The sequence below is a fragment of the Plecotus auritus genome (assembly GCF_963455305.1).
Source record: "Plecotus auritus genome assembly, chromosome: 3".
Classification (NCBI taxonomy): Eukaryota; Metazoa; Chordata; class Mammalia; order Chiroptera; family Vespertilionidae; genus Plecotus; species Plecotus auritus.
Window position 1 is genome coordinate 2,704,443 of NC_137772.1, and position 12,110 is coordinate 2,716,552.

The 12,110-nt window shown below is 66.4% G+C and overlaps 1 protein-coding gene across 6 annotated transcripts in view; it reads right to left on the reverse strand.

The window, feature by feature from the left end:
* DLGAP2 (DLG associated protein 2) overlaps positions 1 to 12,110 on the reverse strand; it is a 282,363-nt gene that overhangs the window by 194,733 nt on the left and 75,520 nt on the right. For 2 of the 6 annotated variants that reach the window (XM_080659614.1, XM_080659610.1), the window contains exon 1: positions 1,886 to 2,017. The exons of 3 other annotated variants lie outside the window; for them this stretch is intronic. In XM_080659614.1, the coding sequence (XP_080515740.1) occupies positions 1,886 to 1,919 (34 nt within the window). In that variant the 5' untranslated portion in view covers positions 1,920 to 2,017. Of the gene's footprint in view, positions 1 to 1,885; positions 2,018 to 12,110 lie in introns of those variants that run through there. One more of the 6 variants, XM_080659613.1, reaches the window with a different exon arrangement.

Here is a 12,110-nt window from a genome sequence, read left to right on the forward strand (position 1 = left end):
TGAGCAATGGGGTGGTATGTGCATGTGTGCACGTGTGTGCCTGTGCATGCCTGTGTGCACATGTGTGCCATGTGAGCAATGGGGTGGTATGTGCATGTGTGCGTGCCTGTGCATGCCTGTGTGCACATGTGTGCCGTGTGAGCAATGGGGCGGTGTGTGCCTGTGCGTGCGTGTCTGTGTGCACACTACTTTCTGGAGGTCAGTCTCACTCACTAGCGCAGACTCACTCGCCTCCGAAGAAAGCCGTCGAGTGACACGTGTGAGGAGAAGCGCGCTGCTTTAGGGAAAGCGCCCGCAGGTTACCGGTGGTTTAACGGGTGAGAGTGGCCCCTCCTGCAGCTCCCAGGTGGCCGCACACACTCAGTCACCTGTCACCGCCACGTCCACCGGACTGCGCACCTCCCGCGACCGTGCCCTCCACCCGGACGCGGCCACGGCACCTCCGGATGCGCGGGCTCTCCCTTCGCTCAGCCCCAGGGAACGGAAGTAGCTTAACCTCGCGTTTTAGTACCCGAGTGAGGGCCACAGATCGCGGGTGGGAATTACGGTCGGAACTGCCGCTGCCGGGCAGGCACCACCCGGCCCGGACCCCGGACCCCGGGCCCCAGACCCTGGACCCCTCTGGGTGCCTCTCCCTCCTCGGCCTGAATTCCACGGAAAAGCCCCCCTAAACCTCTACCCTCACCCCAACCCCACCCCCTCCACCACCCCCATTTCCTGGTGGAGCTTTTGCGGACCCCGCCCCCAGGTGAGGGCTCTCCGGGAGGGACCTGTGGGCAGAGGTCCTGGTGGCCGTGTTGCCTGCGAGAGAACTGGGGGGAGGCCGCGCCGTTTCCACGCCGACACCAGCCGCCCGCCAGGCGCCCTGCGCTCCGGGAAGAATTATGAATGAAGCTGTCAGCATCCACCGAACGCGGACAAGCCAGCATCTCCCTAGTGCACATGCTCAGTCCTGTCCAGCGGCATGAACATCCACGCAGAAGGCGTCGGCGTTTATAGCAGGAACTTTCAACACCAGCGTCGCCCGCAGATCCCTGTGCTGAGCCCTCTCCGTGACATGGGCACGCACCAAGACCGACCAGCCCCAGCAAACCCCATCTTCCCTGCACCCAGGCCGGGCACTGGCCACCAGGTCCCCGCTGATGAAGCCCCGAGGGTCAGCGCCCGCCCGCCCGGGGCTCCGCCAACCTCAGCCATGCCCGCTGCACCCCCACCCGGTCACCCTGGCGGGCGGCGGGCGGGCGGCCACTGGGACAGCACAGACATCAGCCTCCTGCCTGAGGGGCTTCGGGTTTTCATGGCACAAAACGCAGCCCAGCCGCGCATCCCAGCCTCAGCCCCAGCCTCCCTGCCTGCCTCCTGCTCAGGCGGAGGCCTGACCCCACGCCGCGAGCACCGCCAGGGAGCCTGGCTTTGCTGGGCCTGCACTCCCTCCGGAACCAGGCTCAGGGCTGCGGCCCCTTCTCCCGCTCGCTCCCCGGGGGCTGCCCGCACATCGCGGGATCACAGATCCGCCCTGCAGGAGCCCTGGCTGCAGCTCCGGATCCCGTTCCCCAGTGAACGAACTTGTCTGCTCAGAATCACAGTGAGCACTTCCAGGCGCCCTGCGAACCGCCCTTCACCCCCTCCTCCATGGCAACGGAGGCTCCAAGCCGGAATCCGCCCTCCCGCTGCCTGGGGATGGGGATGGGGATGTGATGTGGCGGGGAGCGGAGCAGAGCCCGGAGGAAGCGGAGCCGCCTACGGAGGGAGGAGGCAGAGCCCCGGGGCCAGGTCCAGGCGCTGCCCAGAGGTCAGCCGGGCCGCCGCCCACTGCCTACCTGATGCCGCTGCCCGTGGGGGGCAGCGCCCGCGGGACAGAGAGGGGTGAGTCATGGGCACTTACCCAGGTAGCGAGCCTGCTGCACAGCCTGCAGCATCAGACACCCGCGGGGAGGGAGCCAGGCTTCTGGGGCACCGGGAGCCACGCGCTCGCCCTGAGGACAGAGGACGGGAGGGCTCTGCGGGAGGGGCGCCGGGTGTCAGGCCGGGAGGATGCAGCAGCTCGGGGCTCGGCCGGCCAGGGCACTGCAGCGCGGCGGTGGCAGAGGCTGGCGAGGCATGTCCCATGTATTCCAGCTCCACAGAAAACACGGATCTGGAGCGCGCGCCCTGTGGACTCGGGGGCGCCCCTACGGAGCCCGCGAGGGAGGCTCTGCGCTCCCGGCAGAGCCGGCCATGGAGCGGGCGCCTTAATCACCCCTCAGCGCGCGGGGACGCGGGGAGCGGGGACCGGACAGGGAGCAGGTGCCGCCCTGCCTTGGAGGCTGAGCTGCCTGTAATCTCATTTCACAAGCTCCCCGTCCGAGGAGCCGCCCACTGTGGTGATATCATCTGCGGCGCCCAAACATGGGCAGCTTCCTCGCAGCGTCACGCTGACGCCAGGCTGTGCGGGCAGGTGCCGGGCAGTGGCCACCACCAGGCCGCTCTGGCCGTGCCCAGGGCTCCACGTCGGAAAAGTTACCGACAGAGGCGAGCCCTCCGCGCAGGGCTCCCTCCCCCAAACTGCTCCTCCCCAGGGAGAGGGCGCCTGGGAGCCCCGGCTGGTGCCTGTGCAGACCCTCCACTGTCCCCCCCCCCCCACCAAGAGCGGCAGGCAGGACGGCCTGGCGACCTGTGACCCGGCCTCTCCACCACCCACGGGGCACACAGATGCTGCCCAGGACGCCTCGTGGAGGGAGGAATCCAGAGCAGGCAGGCGAGACCTTCCGCGCAGGCACGGGGCTCCGTCCCTCGTGGACACTCCGGAGAGTGGACGACCCCAGACTCTGCTGCAGCGTCATCGGGGCCACAGAGACAGACGCCCCAAGTGGAGGCTCCGCGGGAGCGAGGAAGGGGCTTCAGGACATGCCCATCCTGCTCCTCTGAGGTCTGGGAGGGACCCTCAGCTCCGTCTGCCCTGGCTGCGGCCGGCTGTGAGTGAGGACAGGGTTCACCCCCACGCCCCCCACCCCCGTCCACACTGGGGAGATGCACCTGGGTGGTCCAGGAGGCACTGGTCGCGTTGCTGCCTGAACAGGCTCCCGGCCGCCTCCCACTGGAGACGGCACTGGCTCTGCCCTGTCCCCCGGGAGGGGCCGGGAGGGGCCCAGCCCAGGGCAGCACCCACATGGAAACCCATGCACCGCCCCCGCTCCCAGCCGACGAGACCACGTCCCCGTCCCCGAGTGACCTCAGGCCTGACCTCAGGGACAGCAGCCTGTGGGCCAGGCCCTGCGGAAAGGGGCTTCGCTCTGCGGACGTCACCTGGACTGAAGTGCCGCCGGAACCAGAGTGTCACGTTGCTTGGAAACAGGTCTTTGCAGAGATAATGAATGAAGGACGTTGAGAGGCAGTCGTGGTGGACTGCCCTCAATGCAATGGCCTCCTCGCAGGATGGGGAGGTGACAGAGCCACAGAGAGCTCGTGTGCGGACAGCCATCCACGGAGCCATGCGCCTCGAGGAACAGCAGGGACGCAGCCACAGCAGAGGCCACAGAGCACCTATGTCATTAGCTTTTTAAGGGAGACAGAGGGGGCATTGCCACGGAGGGAGACACGGGGGCATTGCCACGGAGGGAGACACGGGGCCCTGTCACCGAGGGGGCACTGCCATTGAGGGAAACTGATGGTCAAAGGGTCAGGTCACCGACAGGCACGTGGCTGTGCCTCGCCGAGGCCCCCTCCTGGGCAGAGAGCTCCTTGCACAGCCCCCAGGACGGGGAGCTTCCGCCTGCTACGCTGACGCCCATGTTGTCGGAAGTGACCTAAGGAGCCCCATGGGCAGGGTAGATACCCCCCAGGGGATGGCAGCAAAGCTGGATGAACGGACCCCCACAGCCAGGTGCCTCCACTCCATCTCCTCCCTCTTCACCAGCTCGCGGCTCATCTTCCTGAAGCACACGCGGCCGTCCGGCCTGTCACAAGGCCCCGGGGCCTTGGGAACGGCTGCATGGGACAGCCAGGCCGCCTTGGGACCCCGGAGGGTCTGGCCCATCAGCACGGGCTTCAGGCTTGGCCACGCCGCCGCCGTTCAGGGGTGTGTGGCTGTGTTGGGTCCAGTCATCGTCTGGGGTCTCCAGAGAAACGGGACCAGTAGAGACACAGAGGAGACTGTGACCGGAAACGGCTCACGTGATGTGGGAGCGGGAGGTCCCCCGATCTGCCGTCTGCAGGCGTGAGACCTGAGCCACGCGGGTGGGCAGCAGCCAGGGCGCGGCGAGCGCAGGCAGCGAGCGAGCGAGCGAGGGAGTCCGCCTTCCCCCCGCCCGGGGGTCCTGGGACTGTGACCCCCTCACAGGAGGTCCCCTCTGTACGTGGTTACAGAGCGCACACTGTCCCTCGGACACCCGGAAACGTTTCACCAGCTCCTGCCTCCCAGTCAAACGGACACAAAGGAACCCCCAGGCCAGCTCTCTGTGCAGCATCGCGGCTCCCTGAGGAGGGGCTCAGCGGGGCGGGGGGCCTCGGCTAGTGAAGGAGACCAGAGCCCAGCCGGCCGTGAGCTGCTCCGCCAGGCCTCAGGCAGAACGACCGAGCAAAGAGCGCAGCCCTCGGAGCCGGCACAGGCGGGAGCTGGGCCCGCGCCCGCCACTCCTGCGGCATCTCACGTGGCGTCCCGCCAGCATCCGCCTCGCTGGGCACACGGGCGAGGGTCCTGCCTTTTGTCTCCTGGGCAGCTGCCTGTCAGCCCGTGCTGGTCCCGGCTGGAAGGAGGAAGGCGGCAAGCTGTAGGCAAACAAACCTCCCTCCCAGGAAGGGACGCGGGCGCTGCTGTTTGCCTGGCCCGTGCTAACCCCACAGGACTCTCTGGCTCCTGATGTCCTTTCAGAGGTAAACTTAGGGGATGGAGACACAGCCCGGTGCGGGAGTGATGAGGCCACAGACCAGCGCCAGGGTCCTCAGGGCGGCGCGATGTCTGCTCATAAAAGGGAAGGGCCGCAGGGCAGCGGTTCAGATCCGGCCCGGCCCACACCACGCACAAGGCACCATGCGCTAGAAGGAGGGGAAGTGCACGTGGCATGCGAATCTTTGCATCAACCTCACCGGGGGTCGCCGGGAGTCCTGGGACGTGGCGTAAGTGGCTCGCGCTGACCCCGATCAGCACCCCTGCGTGGGCCGCGGCGGGGCCCCGCGCCCTGGTGTCAGATTGCTCTCGGGCTGACGCGTGCACAGGCTGTGGGAACGGAATTCTGTGCGAATGGCACAGCTCGAAGCCGCCTCAGTCGTCGGACGCGGTCCCTCACAGCGCCTCTCGCCTGGGGGCTCAGGGTGGCAATCGCCGTGAGTTTCTCGCGGGGACGGCTCCTCGGGGCCTGTTCCGTCCGTGAAGGCAGCAAGGACGGGTGGGGAGCCGTCTGCCGAGCCCCCCCCCGCCCAACAGACGCCGTCGGAAGTCTCAGGGCAGTCCTGGGGCATTTCCACGCCACAACGGACCAGGCTCAGGTGTGCCAACGTGGAGTCGCCGCTGGAGCCCAGCTCCGTCCGACCCCGTTCACGCTGTTGGGCGCTGTCGTTGTTCCAACCGGAAACACGTCCGTAAAACTGGGAGCCTGTTTCTCGCGTTCCCTCCCCTACTCCGGACTTCCGGGCGCCCCTTCTCTGTGAACCACTAACGGGGAGGGACCCCGCGCCTCGAAGCCCAGACGAGGGCAGGTGGGAGGGGCGGAGCCGCACACCCCTCCCTGCGGCAAACACCTACGATGCGCCAGGTACCGTCCAGGTGTGGACAGAAAAGGGAACAGAACACAGAGAAGCCTGTGGCGCGAGCTGACGTCCCAGCGGGAGCGACGAGCAAAGCGAACCTGCTTGTTCCTCTCCGGGGAAACAGGACAGAGGCGCCGGTGCCGGCCTGGGAGAAAGGCAACAGGGAGGGCATGCAGTGGGGGCCGGGGGGGCATGCAGTGGGAGACACGTAGTGGGGACATGCAGTGGGGGAGGTGCAGTGGGGGACGTGCAGTGGATTACGTGCAATGGGGGACATGCAGTGGGGGACGTGCAGTGGGGGGTGTGCAGTGGGGACGTGCCGTGGGGGACGTGCCGTGGGGGAGGTGCGGTGGGGGACGCGCCGTGGGGGAGGTGCCGTGGGGGAGGTGCAGTGGGTTACATGCAGTGGGAGATGTGCAGGGTGGGAGATGCAGTGTGGGAGGTGCAGTAAGAGACATGCAGTGAGGGAGGTGCAGTGAGGGGTGTGCAGGAGGGATGCACAGTGGGGGGTGCACAGTAGAGGTGTGCAGTGGGTTACATGCAGTGGGAGACATGCAGTGGGTTACGTGTAGTGGGGGAGGTGCAGTGGGGAGGTGCAGTGGGTTACGTGCAGTGGGGGAGGTGCAGTGGGGAGGTGCAGTGCAGGAGGTGCAGTAAGAGACATGCAGTGGGAGACATGCAGTGGGGGACACGCAGTGGGGGACACGCAGTGGGGGACAAGGCCCCCCACAGCAAGTTAGTGCGCCCAGGTTGTGGCCAGTCTGCCAGCTCAGTTTGCCTCCCTGGCCCAGGTCTCCACAGGGAGGTGCAGGGCTCCCTCTAGGGGCCACATGGATGCTGCAGGGCCCTGGACCCCAGGAGGAGGGCATGGTCCCCCAGAGCAGGCTTCTTCCCCGCTGGCTGGCGAGGCTGCCTGTACCTGCAGCAAAGATCTCGAGGACTGCCCGCCCCAGGAGGCCCAGACGGCGGGGGGTGCTGGGTGTGAGGGACAGAGACTCTGCACGCGGCACGGAGCCTGAGCTGCAGACCCAGAGGCGAGTCCCACCAACCCTGCGCCCAGCACTCCCAGGCCAGGGCAGGGCAGGGCAGGGCAGGGCAGGGCAGGGCAGGCCAGGGCAGGGCAGGGCAGGGCTGGCCAGGCCAGGGCAGGACAGGGCAGGGCAGGCGGCTGCCGGTAGGATGAGCTGGGGGAGGTGACACACACCCCTTCGCTCCTGGGGAAGGTCAGGTGAGCAGAGGGCTGGCAGGGATCCCGCTCTAGCGCCCAGATTTAAACGTCCTACAGTGACACGTCGCACGTGAGCTTTGCTGAAAACGAACCATCTCAAGGGCCAAGGGCAGGTGCTCTCTCCCCAGGACAGACGGGACGCAATTCTCTCCCGTGACCAGATTCTGCTCAGCACGTCATGGTCCCAGGGTCACCGAGAGGTCGGGCGGGTTTGACGCATTTTATTTACGAAAACATCCGGGGACCTGGGGCCACCCTGGGGCTCAGCCCAGACGACCAGGGGCAGCCCCGGGGGAGGATTCACCCTGGACGACAGGGCTTCCCCGGAGTCGGTAACGGAGAGGCCCCTTGTCAGGGACGGACCGCGAGGCCCCTCCCACCCGGCCCCGGGACACAAGGCTCCCAGACGGAGCGATAGGCGTCCCCGTGGGTCACCGCCGACGGGCTCACCCACCGAGCGCTCCGGGGCGCCTGCTGATGTGGGCGCAGCTGTTCCCGTGTGATAAACGAGGAAACGGAAACCATTTCTGAACACGCACAGCTGACAGCATCGTAGGGTCCCCCCACCAGGTGGGCCCTCGCGGCCCGAGGACCGGACAGAAGGTGGAGAGATGCAGACGCATCCCGCTCAAAGGGGCGGTCTCAGGGCACCCGCAGACCGCAGACAGCTGGCACCACGTGGCATGGGGGCTCCTGACACTGACACGGCGGGTTTCCTGACCGGGAACTCCTGAGGCTCAGGGAGCAGGCGCAGGTACGTCCTGTCACAGACCCCCCTCTCCGGCCCCGCCAACCCGGCCCTCGCCCCCCTTCTCCCAAGGCCCCCATGTCACAGCCTCCTACAGACACAGAGACCCCAGGGAGGAAGCCGTGACAGCAAACCACTATCCTGGGGGCTTTACATTTACCCAAATCAGCAACCCCCAACCAGGGCACTCCGTGAGATGTTGTGCCGAGTCTCGATACTTATTTATTGCCCAGCAAATGTTCTCACGGACATCTCCCGCTGCCCCTTGACCTCCAGCGGGCGCCTGGCAGAGGCGCCGGGAAGCGAAGGGAAAGCACATCGGGGCTGCAGGCAGGTCAGGTGTCTGTCCTCCACGCAGGGAGGGTGTCCGCACCGATGCTCCCGGGCCGGGCAGGACCCCCGGCCCCCGTCATTCCTGAACGCGCCTGCCCAGCACTGAGCCCGGAGCACGTGGGGAAAGCACTGTCCACACTTCCAATCCGCCACCAGCATCTGACAATGCCCGCGGCCACACGGCTCCCCACGTCTGCTGCTCCGGGGTCCCCAGTTCGAAAGCACACACAGGGTGCAGCACTTACAGCTCACGGGTGTGGGAGCCACACGGCTCACGGGTGTGAGAGAGACATGGCTCACGGGTATGGGAGAGACACGGCTCACGGGTGTGGGAGAGACACGGGTGTGGGAGAGACACGGCTCACAGGTGTGGGAGAGACACGGGTGTGGGAGAGGCAGGCTCACGGGTGTGGGAGAGACACGGCTCATGGGTGTGGGAGAGACACGGGTGTGGGAGAGACAGCTCACGGGTGTGGGAGAGACACGGGTGTGGGAGAGACACGGGTGTGGGAGAGACACGGCTCACGGGTGTGGGAGAGACACGGGTGTGGGAGATACACGGGTGTGGGAGAAACACGGGTGTGGGAGAGACACGGGTGTGGGAGATACACGGCTCACGGGTGTGTGAGAGACACGGCTCACGGGTGTGGGAGAGACATGATCACGGGTGTGGGAGAGACACGCTCATGGGTGTGGGAGAGACATGCTCACGGGTGTGGGAGAGACAGGGATCACGGGTGTGGGAGAGACACGCTCATGGGTGTGGGAGAGACACGGGTGTGGGAGATACACGGCTCACGGGTGTGGGAGAGACACGCTCACGGGTGTGGGAGAGACAGGGATCACGGGTGTGGGAGAGACACGATCACGGGTGTGGGAGAGACACGATCACGGGTGTGGGAGAGACACCTCTCGGGCGGCCCTGCCTGAGCACCGGGCTGGCGATGCCATGGAGCCTCAGCGGAGCCCATGGTCCCCCGAGGGCACCGGCCAGCACCGGGAACCCTCAGTCCTGCCACTGGGCAGCAAGCAGGGCAGGGAGCTGATTAATACCCACCGGCCTGTGGCCCGCAGGGGTCCAGGGCAGGAAGGCGGCGGGGACAGGTCAGTGCCCCAGGCGAAGGCACCAGGCTCCCGAGATAACAGCTCTCCCCGGGGAGACGCTCCTGGGGGCTGAGAGCCGGCGCCCCGTTACCGGTAGGCACGTGAGGCCCGTAGTGTGAGGCTGCCCCGAGCGACAGCCCCTGTGAGGAACGAACCGCGTGCTGGATCCGCAGGACGTGGGGTGTGGGCCCCGGCTCCCCAGCCCTCGGGGCCCACGCTGCCCCTTCTCCAACGCACAGGCCTCGCTGGGCTGGGGCGCAGGACCGGGACCCACAGCCCGACAGGCAGCTGAGGGGGGCAGCGCTGGGCCCAGGGTGGGCAGCCTGTCCTGCCGGCGGGTTTGGAACAAAAGGCGCCCCTCACTCACGACTTGTCGTCTCCCTTAAGCCCTTCCTTCTCGTCCCCTTCAGAGGGGGCCGCTGGCTTAGACGTCAGGGGCACCCCTAGTTACTGGACTCGGCTTCCTGCCAGTCACAGCTACCCCGGGCTCACAGCCCACGGGACGCTGCTGACCACAGCCGCGCCCCCCCAACAGCCATGCCCCCCACAGCCGCGCCCCCCCACAGCCGCGCCCCCCACAGCCGCTCCCCCCCACAGCCGCTCCCCCCCACAGTCGCTCCCCCCCACAGACGCACTCCCCCGTGTCCTGAAGGCAGATGCCAGACGTCCGTCCTGATCTCCCGACTCCTCAGGCACCTGTTGCGGGCGGCCATTCTGTCAGCAGCGGGACCACCTGCCCCAGCGCCGGAGGCTGAGACCTGCCTCGGGAGCGGCTCTCCCGTGAACAGCCACCCAGGCGTTTCTGTGACTTCGCAGCGAGGGCTCCGCCGGCGAGTCAGCTGTGACTGTTTCAAAGGCCTCTTTCCCAGTCCGTAGGGCCTGCGGTCCCAGGGCCCCGTGGGTACGGCCTGCGGCCCCAGGTCCCCGTCCGTAAGGCCTGCGGTCCCAGATCCCCATGGGTACGGCCTGCGGCCCCAGGTCCCCGTCCGTACGGCCTGCGGTCCCAGGGCCCCGTGGGTACGGCCTGCGGTCCCAGGTCCCCAAATCCCCGTCCGTACGGCCTGCGGCCACAGGGCCACTGGACGCAGTGGCAATGGTCTCTGAAGGCCAGCCAGAAGTCGCTTTTGTGTCGCCCTGTCTTTGTCCCAGCGCAGTGAGGAACTCAACACCCTGGGGTCCCACTGCCCAGGAGGAACCCGAACCCTTCCTCCCCTTAGCTCTGCAGCCTTGCCTGCAGCCCCGCCTCCTGCAGCCCCGCCCCTGAAGCCCCGCCCCAAAGTCCCATCCCAGCCCCACCCGAAACCCCGCCCCCACAGCCCCGCCTCCAAATTCCCGCCTCCTGAAGCCCCGCCCCTGAAGCCCCGCCTCCTGCAGCTCCGCCCCCACAGCCCCGCCTCCTGCAGCCCCGCCCCTGAAGCCCCGCCCCTGAAGCCCCACCCCAAAGTCCCAGCCCAGCCCCACCCGAAGCCCCGCCCCAACAGCCCTGCCCCCGAAGCCCCGCCTCCTGCAGCTCAGCCCCCACAGCCCCGCCTCCTGCAGCCCCGCCCCCACAGTCCCGCCCCTAAAGCCCCGCCCCTAAGCCCCGCCTCCTGCAGCTCCGCCCCGCAGCCCTGCCTGCTGCAGCCCCGCCCCCACAGTCCCGCCCCTGAAGCCCCGCCCCAAAGTCCCGTCCCAGCCCCGCCCCCGCAGCCCTGCCTGCAGCCCAGAGGTTCCCGCTGTAAATGGGAGACCGCTGAGAAGTCCTCCTGGGGGTGCAGCATGGTCCCCAGGACGCACCGGGACCGCAGCGCAGGGAAAGGAACGCCTTTCGGAGGGGAGCCACGTACCAGCTTCACACGGTCCCTCTTTAAGCTCAGAGCAGCTTTAGCCACGTGCTGACCTGACGCTCATGGGAGGCCTGCGTGGCCGTCCTGCAAACTCAGAGACTAAAGTCACCCCAAGGGTGGCCTGAAATCACACTTTGACTGAAAGCCGGGAGGGTGGGTAGTCCTGTCCTAGGCCGGTATCTTCCCCGACAGTCTCTACCTTCACTGCGCCTACTGTCTTTGCATCTGGGATCACATAGACGACACGTCCTTGTAATGTCAGGGTAACTTGTAACTTCCCTTTTTTCTGGACCCCTCAGGACAGAACCAAATGCCCTGGGCGCCAGGACAGAGACCACAAGTTCCTTCATGGTTACTGCTGTCGAGGTAAGTGCTGACTGTTTACTCTCTTGCACCCACCTGAGTAAAAGAAGCAGGTGTCTACCATCTTACTTTTTACCCAATCCCAAAGGCCCCCCCTTGCATTCTCCCGCCCCCCCCTAATCCATCACCAATGGATTTCTGGCACTGAGGCCGCCTCCTTTGTAACCCTAACCCTTCCTCCCCCTAAAACAAGGTGAAAGTCGCCACTCTCCAGAGCAATGTCCCAGGTTCTGCTTCCCGGCAATTGCCGACAGTTTGGCGCAAATAAACTCACAAAAATGCTTTACAGGTTTGATTGCTTTTGTGTTAACTCTCCACACCCAGCTGTTCGGGGTGGTGGTGGTGGGGGGGGGGGCCAAGGCCATCCACAGGGGCCCCCAGCCCCTCATACCTGCTCGGCTTCTCGCTCTTGGCACAGTGGCCAGAACTGGGGGGAGGGTTCAGTGTGTGCACACCCTGGCGCCCGGGGGGAGTCGGGGCGGGGGGGGGGGGAACGTCCTGCCTGTGGGTGGGTGAGGCCTTGGAAAGCATTTGGCCTGGCCCTGCCAAGGCCTTAGGGAGCGTTAATTAAATGTTTGACCTGACAGAACAGGCTAATTGTTAAGCTGGTCATTCTGTCCGGCCCATGAATGACATAAATATCCAATCACCCTTGGCAGAGAAGGTATCCCACCTGATCTCCTGCGACAAAAATACCTCCGTTTCAGGACTCCCCTTGTTTCCTGAACCCCTGGCAGACACAGGACGGACCTCGCGATTCTCACGTCCTGTATGGAGCAGGGGT